Source organism: Bacidia gigantensis (genome assembly GCF_019456465.1).
Source record: "Bacidia gigantensis strain McMullin 20006 chromosome Unknown contig_74, whole genome shotgun sequence".
Lineage (NCBI taxonomy): Eukaryota > Fungi > Ascomycota > Lecanoromycetes > Lecanorales > Ramalinaceae > Bacidia > Bacidia gigantensis.
In genome coordinates, this window is record NW_025408613.1 from 241,639 (window position 1) to 263,914 (window position 22,276).

Below are 22,276 nucleotides of genomic sequence, written 5' to 3' on the forward strand. Positions count from 1 at the left end.
AATCATGTCCAGTGGATTCGAGCATTGGATGAATGGTTACAAGGTCACAAGGTGCCTGCTACAGCTCGAGGGAGGGCGGGATATGCTACCCAAATCCTCCTGTCGTTGTCACAGATGTGTCGCAGAAGCTTGATGCCACCGAGACTAGCTTGTAGCTGCTGCGTAAATCAATTACAAAAGGACTCAAGTCTCAAGATCACACTTTCGACCAATTAAGGACTATTAATGACTCCAAAGGACCAGGAGGCATTGCTATATCCTCTTCCTAGCTCTTATATATTGAATAGCAGAAATCGTGGCTTTTGATTGGTTGACAGACGCGTCGACCGCGTTAGCCGCTCTTTCCTTCCATACGGAAATCATGCAGATGTCCAATCATTTCTGTAGATTGAGTGGATGTATACGCTTTTCAGTCGGCCCTATCGTCTCACCAAGTCCTGTAGACTTCGATATGCGAGTCGATTATTCAGCTATGGCGTCGTTTGGAGGGCGGCAAAACCCGCCAGTAATTCACCAGATATCTCCAAGACTCGAAACATCGGCATCATTGCACATATCGATGCCGGTAAAACAACTACCACGGAGCGTATGCTCTACTATAGTGGGCATACTAGACGAATAGGCAACGTCGACGATGGATCGACTGTCACAGATTTTTTACCTCTCGAGCGCGCTAGAGGCGTAACCATCCAATCAGCTGCAATTTCATTCCACTGGCCACCACTTCCAGATGCCTCCATTCCGAACCCTTCATCGACTCAGACAGCAATCTCAGATCCTCACAACATCAATTTGATTGACACCCCCGGCCATGCAGATTTTACATTCGAGGTTTTGCGCTCACTCCGAATCCTGGATGGTGCTGTCTGTATCCTCGATGCTGTTGCGGGTGTCGAAGCTCAAACTGAAAAGGTTTGGTTACAGGCTGCGAAGTATCGGATACCAAAGCTCGTGTATGTTAACAAGCTCGATCGAGAAGGCGCAGCCTTTGGCGAGACCGTGAGGCAGATTGCTTCTCGACTGCGCGCTTGGCCTGCTGTTTGCTCGATTCCTTGGTGGGAAGGTGGAAAGGGTGCTTTCACTGGCATAGGTGATGCTGTGAGTTTGCAAGCTATCAAGTGGCCGCGTGAGGGCGACGGTACCAAGTTTGAGATCCACAGTCTAGCCAGCCTACACCAAAGCGAGCCACGATTCGCAACAGAGATTGAAAAGGCTCGTGCAGCTCTGGTCGAACTTTTGAGCGAACATGACGAAGGTATGGTCAATGATTACCTTGAAGCTGGTGGCGACCCGCTTGCTATTTCCAGCAGCAAAATGGTCACTAGTCTTCGTCGTGCGGTTTGCAATCTGGATCTAAATGTCGCGCCCATCTTCGCTGGTGCCAGCTTCAAGAACATTGGCGTACAGCCATTACTTGATGCAGTCGTACAGCTACTTCCATATCCAACCGAAGCCCCAGATCCGGTTGTCAAGCTCGGTGAACAGCAGGGCACCCTCTCTGAGTTATTGCGCGGCGAACTAATGCGCACCCAAAGTGTGACTAAATCCAATAAGAGTCTAGCACACCGTAAGCAGCCCAGTGCGGCCCTCATACAGAATCTGGAGGCTTGTGCATTGGCCTTCAAGGTGGTGTTTGATCCTCGTCGGGGGATGCTGGTCTACGTCAGAGTCTACTCAGGAAGCATACAGCGCCAATCCGTGCTATTCAACACAAATCTTCAAGTGTCGGAGAAGGCACCGCAGTTACTTAAAATGTACGCCAACGAGGCTGTCCAAATTGATGCCATTCCAGCAGGCCAGATCGGCGTGATTACAGGTCTCAAGCATGCCAGGACAGGCGATACACTAGTAGCTTACGCTGGCGGGAGTCAGAAGTCAGGGCCACCCGCACCGCTCAACTCTCTTCAGCTACGACCTATTGAGGTGCCTCCAGCAGTGTTCTTTGCAAGTATCGAAGCGAACAGTCCGAGCGACGAAAAGAACAAGATTGAATGCCTTGATCTCCTAGTCCGGGAGGATCCAAGTCTACAAGTCACTCAAGATGAAGACTCTGGCCAGACATTATTAAGTGGTATGGGTGGATTTCATCTTGAGATTGCCCAGGCAAGACTGAAAGATGACCTCAAAGCCAAAGCTAAGATGGGGAACATCGAGATTGCCTACAGAGAAGCTATACTCTCTGCATCCCCTGCCGATGTTTATGTTTTGGACCGTGAGCAGGGTGGCAAGCAAGCTCGAGCTTCATGCATAGCCAAAGTTGAGCCCCTAGACGAAGATCCCACAGCTGAGCTCAATTTTGAGCCTGACTTTACGACCATCGAGGATGGCAACAGAATCAGTATCAAATTTGAAGCAACGACAGACGAGTCAAAAGAAACCGAGTGGAATCGCAACTTGCCTCATCATCTCGATTTCCAGATTCTTCACGAATCCCTCAAGAACGGCGCGTTAGCAGCCCTCAGTCGTGGCGGCAACTTTCTCTTCCCCATGCACAACACCCATGTCATTCTGACATTCGACCCGAGAGCCCACATATTCGGCACCGACACAACACCCGCAGCACTCTCTGCCGCTGCCCGCAACGCAACAAAAGCAGCCTTGAAAGCCACTGCGCTGCAACATGGATCTGCGATTATGGAACTCGTGATGCACGTTACCGTCAGCACCGATGAAGCAAGTCTTGGCGCTGTAGTCAACGATCTTTCTTCCTCTCGCGGTGGACACGTACTGTCCCTCGACGATGGAAGCGTGGCATCTGGTCCCGCTGTCAACGAGGCTCCTGGCGAGTTTCCGCGCATCGATGTCAGTAAAGTATATGTGCCACCTGACCCCTATGGGCCCTCGCAAATGCAGGAACAAGGTATTGCCATCGATGGATCGAGGCAGAAGAGCATTGTCGCGCGTGTGCCATTAAAGGAGATGGTAGGGTACTTGAAGCATTTGAGAAGCCTGACTGGAGGAAGGGGTACGTTTGTGATGAACCCTGACAAATTTGAGCGGGTTGTTGGACAGAGAGAAAAATTACTTATAAAAGATTTAAAAGGTTACTGATCGCAAAATTGAAAGCAATGAAGCAGCGATGGTGGAAGTGGTATTTCGGTTTTGTCTTATCGAGTAGAGTCAAATGAATGCAAACACAGATTTCTGTCTCACCGAGCACCGTATCCTTGGCATAATGCCATCATCTCCAAGTAGTCATCCCGATACCAGCTCTGGTTCCTGGCTCGTCCCTTCTCATCCCTGATACCCATCTCCCCACATCCCCACAACCATAATACCAAAGCCCAAAGCCCAGCTCGCTCCCTTGTACACCGTACTACGGCTCCATTCCCTAATCCCTTGCTTCACAGTCTCCCCGTTCACATCCTCCACCTCGCTCTCCGGCGTCAACGCCCTACCCTTCCCCTTCGTAGCCGCACTCTTCGTCCTCATCCCGCTAGCCTCAACCTCCCACTCCTCATCACTCGACGCCCCACTACTCCCTCCATTCCCATTTCCCAATTTTCCTCCAAACATCTTGGGCGAGTAACCACCGCCATTGGCACCCTCGCCCTTCACACCAGCAAATCCCATGATGAAGCCATAGAGGTCGGTGACGTGGGGTATGCCAGCGGCTAGGGCGCCATAGAGGAGGAAGGGGTGCCGACCTCGTTCAGGGGAGAGAATGTAGGCTGTGAGGATGCTGGTGAAGGAGAGGGCGGAGAGGAAGCGTGTTGTGCGTTGTGTGGAAGCGGAGAGCGTGCGGAAGGCTGTTGATGCTGAGGAGGCGGAGGGGAGGGAGAGGAGCGATGGGGCGGAGTGGAGAGGGAGGGTGTAGGATATGCCCTGCAGAACTCTCTTATTAGCTCTGTTGAAGAGAGGATGGGTTCATTTCCCTTTAGGACAATGTAGAGGAGGAATGTGGAATGGTATAAATTGGTGGGGACTTGGAATGGGAGAAGCTTGTGTGTGGAGTGGGGGAACGCACAGTGAGCAAGCCGAGGGAGACGCTGCCGATAAATTTAGAGACGGCGATCGTGCGGGTCGCCATGACGCAGTACGCAGATAGGTAAATGAGCGCTGAAGCTGACGTGGTGATGACCGAGAGCGTTGATGCTGAAAGAGATGATGGGAAAGCGAATGACGATTCAAGAAGCGGCGTTGAAGCGCCAAGACTACGATAGCTCCGGCAGCGGGAGAACTTAGAGCCGCAATGGAAGAGAACGAACTCTTGGCATTAGAATTTTGGGTTTCTTCCGTCAGTTGCACAACATCTCCATAGTCTGCGCTGCTCGGCCAAATTGCACTGCAGTACTTCAAATTACGATCATATTACTTCCACAGATGGAGTATGCCATCAGTGCCATGAGTGGCGGCCGGGTGCTACAGAGTCTGATGCAACCAGTCTACTTCTGGCGAAGGACGTGCTCCTTTCCATACTACTACACAATTGGCTGATGAGTTGATAACGTATTATTGCGTGGTGATCTCTCTTCGCTTATGATCTCATTGCGACGCATTTTTACCTGCCTTTTCTCATTTTCTGAAGACCTCGATTCAACAAGAGCCTATCAAAAGAAAAATATCTCCTGGCCCACAAGGTTCAAAGCTTTCGATGAATCTTAAATATGCAAGCCTTTAGTGTACTCGATGCGGTCAGGTGTAAGCGAGAGCACGCGGCAAAAGTACCTGTTGGGCCTCCTTTTCGTGATTCGAGATCAGGCCAAGGGCACCTAAGACTGCGAAGGTGCAGATAAGGTTCATTGCTCTTTGCTACCTGCTGATCCATCGTTATCTGTCCTGGATATGGTAATTAGCTGCTCCATTTTGTGTGGTCCGTATAGTGGGGAGCAGATGGAGCGTCTCCGTAGTGATGGGACCTTGTTACCCCTAAGGGACGTGAGCCATGACTGACCACCACATAAGCATGGCTATATCCCATCCTCCCAGACATCACTACCCGACGTACCATCTGTCCGTATTAGATACTATCACCTGCGGCTTCAAAACTCGAGTCCACAGCTCAAAATGACAGCTTCAACGCTTGTGATCTGCCTTGCATTGTCCCTCATATCCTTTATTTCTTTCTCATCTGCCCAAGCTGGCAAGCAGGAGAAAATAGACCGTGATCTTCAAGCATAGATGGACAGTGAACCCGACATTTTCTGTGGCAAAGCGTTCGCAAATATTTCTTATATTGGAACACTGCGCCAAGATCCAACTATCTTCTGTTATGACACTTACACGGATCCTAATTCCAAACAGCCAGTGACTGTCTACAAAACTACCACTATCATACACAATATCGTAATTGCGAGCCAGAAAGTACCACAACAATGGTCTTTTATACGGTCTTTTGTATTGTCACTTACGCAAGTGGCCGGCCTGGCTCAAGGACTGTCACTGTCGACCTGACAGAAACCAAGACAAAGCAGAAGTTCACTGATGCCCCCTTCCCTACAGCACGCCGAGAGGCTGATAATGTGAGCTGGCATCCCACATCAACTATATCACTGCTGATACTGAATGATAGGTGATTACGTTGCGTAAGGAAAAGGAGGATGGAAAAGGACGATAATTGGTACGGGCGAATTTCATGCAGTAATGAGAGGGAAAGAAAATACGTTCATGACAGGGCCACTTGCTCATTCACCTACATCATGATGCTACGATTTCAGAGAGAATATCACAGAGCTCAAGCCCCTATCACAATCAATGATTCACAATCAACACTCACGCAATTTTTGCAAAGTCTCATGCATCAGCTTCGACCCAATGAATGTCTCAGGAACATCCTCATACACAGCTCCATTCTCATCATTCTCCCAGATCGGCGTCTTCGCGATGAAAGCATCCCCGTGAAAGCCCGTATGCTCGCTCCTAGGCATAAGATCCATAGCGAAACTCTTCCATCCCCAGTAAGCCCCATTAAGCTCTGTCAACGACTGATCCATCACTTCTAAATGTGCAATGTCACGCCAATGAAAGCCTTCTTTATCACCCCAATAACGGCGAAAGTCGGGAATGTGACTTAAGAAGCTGTCAACATTATCGGAAGTTTCGACGGTGTTCAGACGGATGAGAAGGGGTGGAGAGCCGTCGGCTGGGATACGGAGGACTTGGACGTTAGTTTCGCGGACTTTGGGCTCGAAGATGGAGGTTAGCCATTCGAAGGGTCTACGCAGTTGAGATAGTGGAAGCTCCATGTTTGGATAGTCAAGGTATAGAGTTCTGTCAGAATGGGAGGTACCGCTGGCTTGCAATTGGGGAATCTCCAGGGATGTGTCAATAGGCGGCTAACCCCTAGAACGGCCCGGAATGGCGCCAAGGCCCCATGTAGACGTGGCCCGCCATGACATGCAAATCCATGACCTCGGCATCACCACCACCTTCCTTTCCTCATCGGACAATCCCCAAAACAGGAATCTCCGGCTACACCTCACCACCTCATCCCAATTCCACGAAGATGCCACCCATTCTCCAGCTCACAGCATCATAAACTCCAACATACTCCCACCCAAGCAGCAAACCCAGCTTTCACCCTCCTTCCGCCCACCATCACTCTGCCCCTTCCAGAAATGCCACCCCCACAATCCAGCTACATGTCCCCCCACCTCTGGGCCCCCTCAATCTTCACCAACCGCGTCATCTTCGCCACCGGCGGCTCCGGCACCATCGTCTCGGCCCTTGTGCGCGCCCTCGTCCACCTCGGCGCAAACGCCTGCATCGTCGGTCGAAATGTTGAGAAAACGGAGCGAATGGCCGCCGACATCGCGACGGCGCGGGAAGGCAGTAAAGTGCTAGGGATAGGTGGAGTGGATGTGCGGGATTCAAAGGCGTTGGAGAGGGCTGTGGCGAGGTGTGCGGAGGAGTTAGGGGGCGTGGATTATGTTGTGTGAGTTGCCCCCTCCGCGGACATGGGTTGCGGTGTAGGTGTCGGGAGAGAGAGAGAGTGTGTGTGTGTGTGTGGATGTGGGTGTGATAGGACATGAGACGAGAAAGCAGATGAGAGAAGGATTAGGCTGATTGACTGGTTCTTGGGCTACAGGGCAGGGGCAGCAGGCAATTTCCTCGCCCCAATATCGCAACTCTCCCCCAACGCCTTCAAATCCGTCATCGACATCGACGTCCTCGGTTCCTTCAACACGCTGAAAGCCGCTCTCCCTTTCCTCCTCGAGTCCGCTAAAAAGTATAATCCTAAGCCCGACGCCTCTGCTTCCTCGACTCCATCTTCCGCAGCTCCAGGCGGCCGCATCCTTTTCATCTCAGCAACACTGCACTATACCGCCACGCCCCTTCAATCTCATGTCTCCGCCGCCAAAGCTGCAGTAGATTCGCTGTCTGCGTCTGTGGCGCTCGAATACGGCCCCCTCGGGCTAACGAGCAATGTGATCGCGCCTGGGCCGATCAGGGGAACGGAAGGAATGGAGAGGCTTAGTAGGCCGGAAGATGCTGAGAGGGGGAAGAAATTGGTGCCTGTGCAGAGGTGGGGTGGGGTGGGTGAGATTGCTGATGGTGAGTTTGGATTTTCTTTCGAGGTTCGGTGTAGGGAATAGCTTACAAACGATTCGTAGCGGCCATCTACCTCTTAAGCCCAGCAGCAGGTTTCGTCAACGGCGCAACTCTCGTGGTGGACGGAGGTGCGTGGAGGTTGGGCAATACGATGAGTGCGCCTGGAGGCGGGTTCACGTATCCGGAGTTCTTGCTGGGAGGGAGCGAGGTGGCGGGGGTGAAGAGCGGGAGAAAGAGTAAGCTCTGAGTCGATATGAGTCGAAGGCTTTAAGGAGTATTTGCTAGTCACGTTCGGCATTGATGCATGCAGTAACGAGACGGAAATCGTTGAGTCTGATTTCGCTACTGCTGACCGGTATCCTCAAGGTGATGGAGGATGGGGTATTAAGTTAGAAGATACCAAGCAGGGTTTTGCGTGGAGCATGATTTTTTTGGCCATCTTCGTGCGATTCTGCAAATGATCTATACCTGGTTTTTGGTTTCGACGGGCACTGGTCGATGGCGTTGGAGGAGACTTGCTGAAAGGCAAAACCACGGCATTTACTTTCGGGACAAATAAGGCGAGTCAAACGCTACAACTTGATACTATTGGATGAAAACGTTCATGGTTTCCGATGTGCATCTGTATCGGCAAGACAAACCCTGGGCGTTCCCTTCACATCTTGTGAGTTTTCTCTAAGCATAAATTTGCCACATCCAAGCGGTTTTACAAGAAGCGATTCTCTCAAAAGTCACCACTGATCCTTCGCAAATAAAGACTCATTCCTCTTTCATCGTCACGTGAATTGAAAACTTGCGTCGTACATCTCACCCGGAGAAAAGAGAAAGCTGGTGCATTCGGAGCGATGATCCACCGACCTTACAACGGGAGTCAGCATTCGACAACGGAGCTCGACTATTGCGATTTGGAATACTCATGAGCAGGTTTCCAATATATTAAGTGACCTGTTTCCACAGCGCCATTCTAGCGCTGACCGAATTCGGATTTTCTTCAAAGCCTCGGAATTTTGGTCAAAGTCCGCGGACTTTCAGAAATCCTCAGACGTCGGGTGGGAATATGGGACCCACAAATCATTTCACTCCGTCATATGCATTCTTGATATAAAACATGTCGCTTTCAACATGTCTTTCACCACAGCATTTCAATCTGTGATCAAGTTCCTCTACTAGCAAAAGCCAAAATGTCAAACACCCAACCCGCCATCTCCAACAACCCTCCCCTTAATGAAAGCGCATCTCCACCAACCGACGACCCTCCCACCAGACCCAATGGCAGAGGTGACTCAGACCCGACCCCCACCCCCAGCCCCTCAAAATTCACCTCCCCCCTCCGCGAAGCCCTCTTCATCCTCGTCGTTTCCCTCTCCCAACTCTTCTCCATCGGCGGCCTGGGCAACACCGCCTTCTCCGTCCAAACAATCGGCCGCGCCTTAAACACGACATCCAACGCGCAACTATCCTGGTTCCTCTCCGCGTACGCGCTCTGCGGCGGCGCCTCCGTCCTCGTGACCGGTCGGCTCGGCGACCATTTCGGGCACAAATACGTCTTCATCTTTGGGTGGATCTGGATGGCGATTTGGTCGCTCGTCAGCGGCTTTGCGAACGATGTCGTGCTGTTTGATGTTGCGAGGGCGATGACGGGATTGGGGAATGGGGCGTTGGTGCCGAATTCGTTTGCCTTGCTCGCGAGGGCGTTCGAGCCGTTTAGTGTGAAGAAGAATATTGCGTTTGCTATATTGGGGTTTTGTGCGCCTGCTGGGTATGTTTTTGGGGGGCTTGTTGGGGCTGCGTTTGCGGAGAAGGTGACCTGGCGGTGGGGGTATTGGTTTTGGGCGATTGGGTCGCTCGTGCTGGGGATTGCGAGTTTTGTTGTCATTCCGCATAAGGTGGGATCGCCACTTCCTGGACTTCGTCTTCGGCAATTCGACTACGTTGGTACGTTTCTCGGCGTTACTGGACTGGTCCTCTTCTCTTTTGCGTGGAGCCAAGCACCTGTGGTTGGGTGGCAAGAACCTTACGTATACATTCTTCTCATCGTCGGGCTGGTCATGATTGTCGGCTTTGGTTTTTCTCAATCACGCGTGTCAGCACCGATATTGCCCAACTCGCTCTGGGCACGCAAAGGCTTTCTGCCTATCATAGTAGCAATGTGCTTTGGCTGGATGTCCTTTGGTATCTTCCTTTACTACACCACGATATACATCCTCACCATCCGCAAGGAAACTCCGCTTGCTGCTGTAGCAGAGATGTCTCCACTGGTCCTCGGAGGCCTCTGCGCTACAGCTTCAGTCGGCATCTTCATCATGAAGGTTCCTGCTCAATATATCTTTGGGGTCTCTATGTTCGCATTCTTCTTTGGCGATCTACTGATGTGCTTCGTGCACTACTCGGATGTCTACTGGGCATTCATCTTTCCGGCGTGTCTATTTGTCACAGGAGGACCAGATCTATCCTTTTCGTCGTCTAGTATCATCATCTCTAATGCAGTCTTGCCTGAGGAACAAGGTGTGGCCGGATCTTTTATTGCTACGGTGGTAAATTATTCAGTCTCCCTTGGCCTCGGTATTGCTGCCACAGTAGAGACGCACGTCAACAAGGGCGAAAGCGATTTAATTCTAGGCTATCGTGGTGCATGGTGGCTTGGTATCGGATTTGCGTGCACTGCCTTCCTGATTGCCGTGCTTTTCGTCCGTGATCCTCGCTTCGAGGGGACTAGAAAGAAAGTAAACAAAGGCGACGGGATGATGGACGAGGAAGCCTCTATACCAAAGGAAGGGGCATCATCATAGATGTAACTACTTTTGATTGGTACGAGATCCTCAACGACTTTAGCAATCAATTTGGTAATCCATTGAAAGACACCGAACTAGCGAAGTCTGAGGTGTTCCCCGTAGCCTCGTACTGATCATTCTCATGAAAAGACTGAGGAGAAGGCGGAAAGTCTATGAACTGCGAGAAGTCGAAGTCAGTGTCAGTTGAGAGGACTGGTAAGACATCAAGATCGTGGGATCCTCCAGTTCTTGTAGATACCGACTCGTCTGCAGCGGACGACGCGTCCTGACCCGATTGAGTTGCTGCTTCAGCTACGCCCTGCTTGCTGAGACGCAAATTACTCAAAATGTTCGTGACCTGCTTCTTAAGCGATTTTCTCCCGCCAGGGTTGATCACTGCGCCATTCTGGCGTATCTCTGTGGTGACTGCTCCGTTTTCATCGCCATTGGGGTCACTCTCCTCCTCGAGGTTCATCAACGCTTCTAAAACAAGAACGCTTGACTGAGTAGAAGCGCTACTCTTTTCAAATTGAGACTTCGGCGGCAAGGGGGAGTCTCCTGTGCCACTGCGAGATCGAAGGAGCTCGATAGCTTGTCGGACTTTCTCCTTCATCATTGAACGAACCAGCTGAGCACTCGAACGATCTCCGGCCCCATGATTGGACGAGAAGAGCAAATCAAGGAGTAGTACGACGGCGGCACTGTAAACTTGAGTGTCACTGATGGAAAGAAAGCCACAGACGGTGCAGCGGGCCTGTATTTGCGCTTGCGTGCCGATGATGTTTTGTGCTAGGAGTTGGCAGGACGCACGGCTATCTTGAGATGACAGACTTGCACGATTCAGTCTCAGAAACAGGCTCCAAAGCTGCTGATGTAGCATCCACCTGTGTATAGGTATTGCTGCCATAGCATCGGTAGATGTTAGACCAACACTGCTACCAAGCCTGAAGAATGACGGAAGATTGTGGATAAATTCTTCATAGCTCTTGTTGAGGAGCTTTCGGGTCTCCATACTCTCATTGACCTCTTCTTGTGACTTGATACGGCGGAAGGGAGTGCACAAGTGAATAGACTCCCGAGCAAATTTTGCAATCTCCACTGCATGAACCGTATATGAAAGTTTGGTGAATTCGGAGCGGGACCGCTCGGTAATATGACCGTTGCTGTTGACTTTCAATGTCTCCTGACAAATATCACTGTCGTTGATATGCAGGGGCATACGAGTGGTGTATTGTAAGGGTTGTATACTGTAGAGACCCAGTGCCAGCCCGCGAGACCAATCTCGGACTGCGAGCGCCCACCTACGTACCAGATCAGTCAGCGATCAAATTCTGCTAGAGTAGATCTGTGCGCAGGTCACTCGCCAAAGTCGAACGCCGATTTCCGTCCGAATGATGGGGCAGCCCTCCGTAGATATCAAAGAGTCCGCATCAGAAGGTTTAGTCGATTTCGAGGTGTCCAACACCGCATCACCGAGTCGATGCAACCCCAATTTCTGAGCTCCGGATATGGCAATGACTAGGACTGCATCGAGCGCCAGGACCTCGGCTTGACCATCGAGCAAAAGCATGATGGCGGCTTGCAAAGAGGCAATCGAGGCGCAAAACAGAGAGACTTCGCCTTTGAGGCAACGCAAGGCAAGAGACCTCCATGTCCTGGAAATTCCATATGTCGCTCGCAGCTCTTCGACGCGGAGATTTAAAGGTGTAGCAGACCAGCCGTGTATAGATGGAGATGGATGGAAAGCAACGGAGAGCACAAGCTATAGCGGTAGCGAAACGTCAACACAGGTCGAACAAGAGGTACAGTATCACGTACCGCCAAAAGGTGACATGCAAGCCTGTCCAAAGATACGTTCGCTAGTAAGATTGAGACCGTGTCTTCCCTGCTTTTCAGATCCAAGTAGTGGCACAATTCGTCTGCTTGTTTCAAGAATGTTTGAGTGTGTACCACATTGCCGAGAGCGCCTTGACAACGGGTGACGAAGATTTCGTAGAGATGGTGGATCATGTCCGTGTCAGGTAGAGCGTCAACAATTTCATGGATTAGTGCACCTTTCTCATGTTGATTTGTTGAACTATGGGTACGTGACCAGTAAAGATTTGGATAGTCTGGTGCCACAATGGGAGAAGATGATCCAATCGTGGAGGACTTAAAAGGAGTAGAGCTAGATGCTCCATCGACAAAATGCTCAAGTTCCTGTGCAGCCTCTTCTGCTTCTCTTTCCCAGTCTTTTGTCGCGTCACCACTATTAATGCTTAAGCCGATGAGGTGAGCCATTTAGTAGACATTGAGTGTAGCTTACATTTCAGCCGTACACTTCTGAGTGTGGTCCAGTCTTGCCTTCTTCGCCCTTGGTTGGCGTTCATCTTTGGCACACAGATGGCCCACATTGCGCCTGACGCATTCAAGCTAATTTGAAAATGTCAACTAGAAGACATAGTCTACGAGAGACACAAACATACACACGGCTCATTTTTGTCACATTTAAGCTTGGACACCCTGCATCGAGAGCATGACGACGTGAACTTTGGGGCGCCAGACACTGAGTATATAGGCTTCTGCGCACTAGTGAGTCTACCCATTGCTTTTTTTGAATGGTGGAAATGAAGTAGGCGCGTGTTAAAAAGCTTATCACATCGCTCTCAAGCCTTGCATCTTGCTTGATTGATTGAGTTTCTCAGAATACCAAACTGGTTGTCAGAATAGTTGACAGATAGAGACCTAATGCCCGGCTCTCGGGTTTAGCGGATTTAATCAGTGCTGAAGCCGGGCAGCTGTCTTTGGAGCTTCTCTTTCTCGCTGGCGAGCCTTGTGTGCGTGAAACTTGATCAAAACACATTTTCCCCTAGAAATTGATCCGACCCATCGATAAAATTCATTAGGTTGATAAGTGTTGTTACTTTAGGCGCATACGAGTTACTCGCAGTCGGTGTTTTTTGTAGCTTTCAAGTCTAATGATACACTTGGACTAAGATGCGTCTCATCAAAGACAGAGGGCATGGTGACCTAATTCTGGTTGAATTTCAGGAGGGTGAGATTCCTTCTTATGCCATATTGTCACATACTTGGGCAGCGAACAATCAGGAAGTCACTTATCAAGACTTTCTCGAAGGTAAATACAAGCAAAAGGCTAGTTGGGAAAAACTTGACTTCTGCAGAAAGCAAGCTGCTACTGATAATCTAGAGTACTTCTGGATAGATACTTGCTGTATCAACAAGGATAGTAGCTCTGAGCTCACTGAGGCTATCAACTCCATGTTTCGCTGGTATCAAAATTCAGTTAAATGCTATGTGTATTTTTCTGATGTTTCCACACGTAAGCGTAAGCATGGCGCAACACGCAATCCATCAAACGCTGCATGGAAAACCGCTATTGGAGAGAGCAAATGGTTTCGTCGAGGCTGGACGTTGCAAGAGCTAATCGCTCCGGTATCGGTGCAATTCTTTTCACGAGAGGGCAATTGGCTTGGTTGTAAGAGCTCGCTAGCAGAAAAACTTGAAGAGATCACAGGAATTGCAATCGAAGCTCTGCGTGGTCGGTCTGTGACTAACTTTACGGTGGAGGAACGATTTGGTTGGATGAAGAATCGTGAAACGAAGCTTCAAGAAGATCAAGCATATTGCTTGTTAGGGATATTCAACGTGTCCATGGCTGTCATCTATGGGGAAAGAAAGGAGAAGGCAATTAAGCGCCTGCGGCATGAAATCGATCAATCCGAAGAGACCCAGAAATCGTATTACGGTCTCACAGATCGACAATCGCAATCAGGACAGGGAGGACATCGTAAGCTGCTCCTTGAGTCATTGTGGTTCGAAGATATCCACAGCCGTGAAGAGAGGATCGTTGATGCTCATAGAAGAACCTTTGAGTGGATCTTCGAGCAAGCCGGAAGCGTAGCTCCATGGAGCAATTTTGTTGAGTGGCTCGGAAGCCATGCAAGAGTATATTGGATCAACGGCAAAGCGGGCTCCGGGAAATCGACTCTGATGAGATTTCTTTGTAACGATACCCGCACAAGAGAATTTCTGAAAGTCTGGTCAGCAGAAAAACTACTACTGACACCTAAGTTTTACTTTTGGATTGGTGGAACTCAGCTTGAGAGAAGCATTGAGGGACTACTAAGATCATTGATCTGGCAAATACTGCAAGAAGTCCCTAGTATTCAAAGCCCCTTTGTCAAGCAAGCCCCTATCGCAGCTTGGACAGAACGGCGACTCAAGGAAATGCTAGAAAATTTGATTCTACAAGTACAGGCATCACATTCTCTATGTTTCTTTATTGATGGTTTGGATGAATATACAGGAGATCAAGACGCTTTGATTGATCTGATCGACACATTTGCTCGAGGCACGAAAGCGAAATTTTGTCTATCCAGCCGTCCGAATCGAGTCTTCAAGGAAACATTCGGACTTCATGCGAATCTCCAACTTCAAGACTTGACTCAAAAGGATATCCTTCACTACGTCCTTGATAGATTACAGAATCAATTAACTCGATCTCGCCAATTGACTGAAGAGATATTGCTCAATCACATGCGAAACGAAGTCTCGTGTTGGTCAGCGACATCTTTATCTTCGCTCGAAGAAATTGCGTATGACATTCTGGTCAGGGCCCAAGGAGTCTTTTTATGGGTTGTATTGGCTGTGAAAGACCAACTATGTGGGCTCAAAAATGGCGACAGTCAACGACAGCTGCGAGCAAGACTTGCAGATTTACCTAATGAAGTGGAGAAAATCTACCAGCGCATGCTGAATCAGATAGAACTACCATATAGGAAAGAAGCATCTATGTTCTTGCAGATTGCTCTCGCTGGCGGCCGCGGCTCATCTTTACTAGCTCATGCACTCGCCTTGCACGAGTATGTGCATGATATGCTTGGCTTCTTCGAACAGATTCCGGAACATGATTTGATTGAGTTCTCTTTCAGGGCTCGTGGCAGGATTGCGTTGACTTGTGAAGGTCTCCTTGAAATCACTGATAAGCGTGAAGCTACCAAGAATAAGAATAATACGTTTTTCTCACAAGAAGGCTCAGATGGCAGCATGAACGCTTCAGATGCTGGTACGGAGGATGAGTATTCCGACGAACAGATTTCAACATCGAGGCCTAAGTCAATGAACGAAGATTCTAACCGTAGGAGCCAAGGTACAAGTAGGCCGATTGAAGAGCAAGATCGTGAGCCTAAAACTCATGTATCAGTTGAGGGAACAAAGATGGCGCTGGAAAATTTTGATTCACTGGTCCATGTTGATTTCATTCATCGAACTGCTGTTGATTATATCCGTGATCACGAAAAAGGGAAGGCTTTTATCCGAGCAAACAATCCTCCCAGATTTCATCGCCATGTACATCGTGCCAAGGTGTCGCTTGCTAGACTGCGGCTTTTTGGACCGGAAAGCGATGATATAGAAGGAGTTATGTTTGATATTTGGCTGGCTGAGCATGAGACTGCGGTTGCGCAACCGGGCTTGTTGAACATGCTAGACAATATTATGTGGAAACTTGACCATCGCTACTATGGACACAAAGAAACTCATTGGTCAAGTCGATGGAAACGTCTATGTATGAAACATAAACCAAACCTCGAGGTTAATTGTAGTCAAGAATCATTTACAAGATATTCTCGCAACGATTTAGGCAACGATGAAACAATCAAGCAACTCATAATCCAAGAAGGCCAGTGGACAGATGACAACGAAGCAGAAGTAATGCTTAGAATGGATTGGAGTCTGTTGTCGTTTGCAACTTCATGCGGATTAACACATTATGTGCTACATATACTTGAGAGGCGTATCGCGCCAATCAAGTCTAGCAAAGCGAATTGTCTCTTGTCCACGACTGTACTGTCAATCATATTGGACGACCCGCAGCGAACCTCTGGAAGTCTCCATCTGGCAATGGAGTTAATACGTACATACGGAGCTGACGTGAACAGCGTGATAGCTGTTGGCGTGACAATTTGGTCTTTGTTCTTGACTAGTGCACATATTATCCACTTATATACAAGTCTGCATCACTTCGATATTTTCTTTCCAGAAAACAGTATAGTAACATTGTTGGACACTCTGATGGTAGCCATGAGTCTCATGATCGAAAGAGGTGCCGACTTAGGACACAGAACACGCGTTGGGTTTTATTTCAAATTGCATCACATGCAGCTACAACCAAAAAGCCTTTGTTGCCACTACGAAATGCATCTAACAGTTCGTTCAATGGTCCGACTATGCTTTATGGAGTTCTCAGACACGTCTCGCATTGAGCAAATGTGCCACCCTTACGGCTCAGATTCGTTGCAAATTCAACTATATGAAGGCACCTATCCGCAGGCGTCTGGCGTCAAAATCGAGACACATGTCTTGTCACAGGAGGAGTCTGATACTCTGCTTAAAACGTACCATAGCCTCTTAGTAGCGTTCAACTCAGACGGCAAGTCAAAGGCTTTGTCACCATCTAATGAGAGGCAAATAGTATCGCATTTCATCAACAAGGTTTGGCGGCGTTATATGGAAGACGGCGAACCTCTCGGACTATCCGCGTTACAGATCTTGGTCGATGGGATAACAGCATACGGAGCTCCAGTACTCTCAGAGCGAGACTCTTAAAATGGATTGAACAAAGCTCGTATACAGCATAGCTTGCACCAAAAATGTTGGAGTAGAGAGCCTAGAAGGATTATGGTGACGACTTCCAACGGCTCCCAACCCGTTCACAACGATATCGGAAGCAACCTGAACAAAAAAATCTCTCGCCGCCTGCTGAGCACCAAACCCACCAACTCATTCGAAACTCAAGCCTGTACCTGCACAACAGCCATCCGCGGCCCCGCCCCCACCCCCTTCTCCATCGCAGAAGGTATCTCCCACACATTCTCCGCCACCAGCCCTTTCTGCCCATGACACCGACACCCCGCAACATGATTATACGCATCCACCAACTCCGCATTCCCATGCCCGGCCGTAATTCCCCTCAATTCCTCTTCCGACAACTCATCGCCATCTCGATACGCCGTCCGTCCCGCCGGCGTCGCACTCGCGGACGGGAAACGCTGCAGGGGCGCACTATCCTCATCCTCATCATCATCTTCCACGTCCTCCTCAGCATCCCCCAGCTCAGCGGGCGGTGGCGGACTTCTCCTGGCCCCTCCCCCTCCCCCTCGCGCACCACCCTGCCTCCCTTTCACGTCTCCACTAAAGCTTACGCGTCGGGGCACTGGCTGTGCTGGTTCGTCGTCGGAGATGGAGTCGTCGCCATCGGAGGAAGAGCTGGAGGTCTCGATCTCGGCGACTCGTAGCATTACTTTGTCGAGTGTGAGCGCGTGGCCGAGGATGAAGCGGAAATTGCGGTCGGGGCGGTCGGCGGCGATTTGGAGCTTGCAGCGCGCGGTGTGGGCTATGCGGAGGGTTTCGCGGGGGTTGGACATGGTGGGTTGATTTTTTCAAACGATAAGGATAGGTGTGTAGTAGGCGAAAAATGGATTAGGGGCTTATTGTGGAGAGAGAGGTATTGCAAAGGAAGGCTGTGGGAGCAGAACACGAGGTGTATCCAAAGTTGCTTTTTAGGATGAGATGTGAAGGAGAAGAATGACTTGTCACTGATTGGATTGTAGAGGGAGGGAAGAAAGGATATGGCAGCAAGGAAGAATATTCGATACTTCTACGGCATACTGGCTTACATATACAGTTGGAAGAGCTTCACGTGCGTTGAGTTGACTCACTGTAGGATTTCGCTTTATTAAGCAAACGAAGGCAGACGTCACAGGAAACTCAAATGCGGCTCTGCGCAAAGCAGTCCAGTGCGGTCTAGAACAGAGGGGGTAAAGACGCTAATCATCATCGATTAGTAATGAGGGATATTCAACAGTCCGCAGTAGAGCCTTGACGTCCATGGTCAGTAGCGGGTGAGAATGATAATCTAGGGGAGAGGAGGCCTAAAGGCAGCGTTGTGCAGCAACGGCTATCTCAAAGGTATTGTCAATCCTCGAGAAGTGAAATCCTGGGGGTTCAGGGAGTCAGATCAAGATCATGAGGAATGAAGAGCAGAAGGACCACCTCACCATTGACAAGCCCCGCAATAGTATCAACAGTCATGATCGTAGTTCCGGGGTGACAGTTTCCAGCGACCTCAATGGCGGACCAATTACCCGCAGCCAGGTTAGCGTAGTTGGCGAAGCCATAGACGAAGTCGAAGGTGATATGGTTTTCACTGGATTTGTTAGCCAAAATGCAAGATCCTAACAGCTATGTTTGGTATTTGCACGAGAGAGGGATAAATTACTTAAGGCTCGCCAGCCTCTCAAACACGGTGCATTTGAGGACGTTGATGTTGCGGGGTTGAAGGGAGTCGAGGTGGGAATGTTAGCCGATGGAGCCGCTGAAGGTGCTGAATGTAGTGGTAGACCAGGGGTTGCTGGTAGTGAGAGGGCTGTAGATTAATGAGGACTGGGGGAGTTGATTGAGGCTGGAGAGGAGAGTAGAATCTACGAAGTTTGTGATCGGGGACTGGATGAGTTCGGCTGGTATTTGTCTGCGTGTGAATGGGTGAGTATGGACGGTAGTGGTCCAATGCAGTAGGCATAATGTGTATACTAGCATGTTCACGGGCATGCTGCAAGACCAAGACCAAAACTTGTTTGGCTTTGATCGGGCAGTCTCCCAAGAATAATCATCGTCCTCAAACATTGATCTGCTGGCGCAATGTGGTAGTCTCGGAACGGCATTTCCATTGTCGCTTCAAGGTGTAACTTGTGTACAGACTGCGCATGGCGTCCCGTTTGGTCAAGATCTAGCGACCTACGTAAGATCATGGGCCCTCATTTGTCTGGCTGTAAGTCTCTTACCTCGCTGATTAGATATCTCGAAGAATTGTTGTCCACAAGTGTCTCTCATATCCCACCCGTCCATCATGCCATATTTTGTTCGGATTTTAGCGCACGGAGGCTTTAAGACAGAACAGACTTTGGTCTAATAAAAATGTTTTCGAAGAAGACTAGAAAGTCGCAACAAGTTCAAAATCCTCTCTACAGCACTTCTGGGTGACAGAACTCTAGAGATCATCAACATTTGATGAAAAACACCGCGACATTTTCAGATAGAACAATGGACAGCAGATTTCAATGAATACGTGTGGAAGTCGAGCAGTATGGAGCTCCGTTCACTCACACAGATTGTTGCTAAGATGGGCATTCGAGATCATAGCTCTGATCAAAGTCAGATGCAAGACTGTCTAAGAATCTGTGGATGCCAGTGAAGCAGATTGTCTGGCAGAGGCCGTGTTGATGTGGAATCGAGGTTGGTCGGTAGTGTCCCATAATTTCGTTCTCAGGGGCTAGAGAAATGGGCTGGGGCGCCTTGGGCGCCTAAAGCGGGCGCTTGGGGGGAAGGTCGCCCCGGAGGCCCCGAACGATCTCGAATGGATGACGCCGAAGTCATCACTCTGGCCTCTTCAATGCCTGGCTTCCAATCTGGAGAATTGTAATGAAAGAGAGCTACGGTTCAGATCACACCATCTTCTTTACTGGCCTTGCTTGTATCAGTCTTCGACAAAATTTGTTTTGACTCCTGGTCAGCACTACCTCAGGCTGAGCACCTTGCAGCGGAACGGGACGCGACGAAATGAGAGTGGAAATCCCCCTCCTTGCCACAGATCATTCCTCTTCACTTTCTCCTTTTGCCACTGCTTTCACAGACGTAGAGCGTTCGACCAGCGCGAAGTTGTTGGCCTCTTTGAACAACTAGAGGCCGAGGAGCGCCAGTGTAGACCTTCAAACCAGAAGACTAACCATAATACGTCGGGTCTCCGCAATCTTGGAGTCATGTTCTTTGAATACATCTTTTGGATCTCTCTGGCGGAGGTCGTTTTGGTTGCAGTAGCCGTAATAGTGAATGTCGTGCGACAAAAGTCTTTCAAGAATCTCAACGAGCCACCTGTTGTCTTTCATTGGTTGCCTACATTTGGCAGCACCGTGGTGTACGGCAAGGACCCATTCAAATTCTTTTTCGATTGCCAGGCGAAGGTACGAAGTTAATGAGGGGGCCTCCTGAGCATGAACGATGCTGATATGATTGTTGCAGTATGGAGACGTCTTTACTTTCATCCTCCTTGGGAGAAGAGTAACTGTTTACCTTGGATCAAAAGGCAATCAATTTATTCTAAACGGCAAGCTGAAAGACGTCAATGCTGAGGAAATTTACTCTGTCCTGACCACTCCTGTTTTCGGCAAGGATGTCGTCTACGATGTGCCGAATGCCAAATTCATGGAGCAGAAGAAGGTACGAGGCTTCAGAATGTTCATGTCTAGCCATGCTGACACCAACTCGCGCGTAGTTCGTAAAATCTGGTCTGGCTGCGAGTGCTTTGCGATCGTACGTGCCTCTCATGGAGAACGAGATACTTGATTTCATTGAGCGAGAGCCTTATTTTGCAGGCTCGGATGGCAAGATCAACATACCGCCAATCATGGCTCAGATTACGCTCTTTACGACTGCACGCACGTTGCAGGGTAGAGAGGTTCGCGAGAAACTCGACACCACATATGCGAAGCTATATCACGACCTGGATGACGGCTTCCAGCCGATCAACTTTATGCTGCCTTGGTTTCCATTGCCTCAGAACCGTAGGCGGGATATCGCACAGAAGAAGATGACCAAATTATACGCAGACATCATTCAAGCGCGCCGCTCAAGTGGAGAGAAGAAAGACAGCCAAGATATGCTATGGAACTTCATGGAGAGCTCCTACAAAGATGGTACACCCATGCCAGATACAGAAATTGCGCACATGATGATCGCTCTCTTGATGGCTGGTCAGCACTCGGTCTCTGTCGCAAGCTCTTGGACTATGCTGCATCTTGCAGCTCAGCCGGACATAATGGAAGAGCTTTATCAAGAGCAATTACATGTTCTTGGAGATGGTTCAAACCCTTTGACATATGAAGGCGTCCAAAAGCTGACTCTTTGTTCCTACGCAATACGGGAGACGCTTCGCATGCACCCTTCAATCCATTCGATTATGCGCAAAGTGAAGAATCCCCTTCCGATTCAAGGTACTAATTGGGTCATCCCTCCCTCACATGTTTTACTGGCAGCTCCTGCGGCTATGGGCAAAAGTGATCAATACTTTCCTAATGCAGAGAAATGGGACCCTCATCGTTGGAAAGACATAGCGGACCCCAAAGACCAGGAGAAAGAAAAGATGGATTATGGCTACGGTCTTGTGTCAACAGGCGCTGATAGCACTTATCTGCCATTTGGTGCTGGAAGGCATCGGTGTATTGGTGAAAACTTTGCAAACATCCAATTAGCCGTTGTTATATCGGTCATGGTCCGACACTTCAAGCTTACAAACATCGATGCGACGGAAGGGGTCGTGAACACCGACTACTCGGTGTGTCTTGTTGTCAACTCCGTCCTTTGATTGTGCTAAGTCCACTACAGTCTATGTTTGCGCGGCCTATGGAGCCTGCTGTTGTGAGGTGGGAAAGACGGGCTAAGTGACCGATCAGATCCAGCAAGCGAACACTGGCCAATCAATCTCTCAACGCCTATCAACAAGACCAATGAAACTTGAGCACAGAGACGCGTGGCTCTAAACTGCCCCTGGCGTAGCGTATTTGCATTAGCAACCTGAAATACTTGCTATCAGACTCCAAACAACGAGACACCACATTGAATTGTGAAAGCCCTCAAGGTGATCAGACCACGCAGGAGATGGTGAGCTGGCCATAATGCACTTCTGATACATGTTTGAATCTTCCTAGCGAGATGGTCAAATCTACGCAAGGGTGATATGCTATTTTTCGAGGAACTAATGTTTCGAACGACCAAACGAGTCTGAATCGAGGGGCCACAAAACTCGAATATTCGCCCGCAAAGGCAAAGGATAGGCGATGACTATGAAGCACATCTTTTGCCCCTGCTTATCTATGTTTCAGGTACTATTCAAGGCAACGTTTCGAGTCTGTAAGGCTGTGAGTATTCTGGCCCCCGATATACGAGAAGGCTGGCGCTTTGAG

At 49.4% G+C, this 22,276-nt stretch overlaps 8 protein-coding genes across 8 annotated transcripts; 4 read left to right on the forward strand and 4 right to left on the reverse strand.

Annotated features, from left to right (window-relative positions):
• Positions 1-588: 588 nt before the first annotated feature.
• On the forward strand, positions 589-3,051 carry KY384_000468 (uncharacterized protein; the record flags this gene model as incomplete). Its single annotated transcript, XM_044809004.1, has 1 exon — positions 589-3,051. The coding sequence occupies one exon, from the start codon at positions 589-591 to the stop codon at positions 3,049-3,051; it is 2,463 nt and encodes an 820-aa protein (XP_044664991.1).
• Positions 3,052-3,234: 183 nt separating this feature from the next.
• On the reverse strand, positions 3,235-4,030 carry KY384_000469 (uncharacterized protein; the record flags this gene model as incomplete). The annotated part of the gene is made up of 2 exons (XM_044809005.1): positions 3,235-3,825; positions 3,968-4,030. 2 exons carry the CDS (start codon positions 4,028-4,030, stop codon positions 3,235-3,237), a joined length of 654 nt encoding a protein of 217 aa, XP_044664992.1.
• A 952-nt stretch (positions 4,031-4,982) lies between these two features.
• Positions 4,983-6,185, reverse strand: KY384_000470 (uncharacterized protein; the record flags this gene model as incomplete). Its single annotated transcript, XM_044809006.1, has 2 exons — positions 4,983-5,071; positions 5,717-6,185. 2 exons carry the CDS (start codon positions 6,183-6,185, stop codon positions 4,983-4,985), a joined length of 558 nt encoding a protein of 185 aa, XP_044664993.1.
• Positions 6,186-8,672: 2,487 nt separating this feature from the next.
• Positions 8,673-10,280, forward strand: KY384_000471 (uncharacterized protein; the record flags this gene model as incomplete). Its single annotated transcript, XM_044809007.1, has 1 exon — positions 8,673-10,280. The coding sequence occupies one exon, from the start codon at positions 8,673-8,675 to the stop codon at positions 10,278-10,280; it is 1,608 nt and encodes a 535-aa protein (XP_044664994.1).
• A 46-nt stretch (positions 10,281-10,326) lies between these two features.
• Positions 10,327-12,542, reverse strand: KY384_000472 (uncharacterized protein; the record flags this gene model as incomplete). Its single annotated transcript, XM_044809008.1, has 2 exons — positions 10,327-11,445; positions 12,081-12,542. 2 exons carry the CDS (start codon positions 12,540-12,542, stop codon positions 10,327-10,329), a joined length of 1,581 nt encoding a protein of 526 aa, XP_044664995.1.
• Positions 12,543-13,238: 696 nt separating this feature from the next.
• KY384_000473 (uncharacterized protein) lies at positions 13,239-16,868 on the forward strand (the record flags this gene model as incomplete). The annotated part of the gene is made up of 1 exon (XM_044809009.1): positions 13,239-16,868. The coding sequence occupies one exon, from the start codon at positions 13,239-13,241 to the stop codon at positions 16,866-16,868; it is 3,630 nt and encodes a 1,209-aa protein (XP_044664996.1).
• Positions 16,869-17,053: 185 nt separating this feature from the next.
• KY384_000474 (uncharacterized protein) lies at positions 17,054-17,686 on the reverse strand (the record flags this gene model as incomplete). The annotated part of the gene is made up of 1 exon (XM_044809010.1): positions 17,054-17,686. The coding sequence occupies one exon, from the start codon at positions 17,684-17,686 to the stop codon at positions 17,054-17,056; it is 633 nt and encodes a 210-aa protein (XP_044664997.1).
• A 2,391-nt stretch (positions 17,687-20,077) lies between these two features.
• On the forward strand, positions 20,078-21,678 carry CYP51B_1 (Sterol 14-alpha demethylase; the record flags this gene model as incomplete). Its single annotated transcript, XM_044809011.1, has 3 exons — positions 20,078-20,278; positions 20,337-20,534; positions 20,590-21,678. 3 exons carry the CDS (start codon positions 20,078-20,080, stop codon positions 21,676-21,678), a joined length of 1,488 nt encoding a protein of 495 aa, XP_044664998.1.
• Between the last annotated feature and the right edge of the window lie 598 nt (positions 21,679-22,276).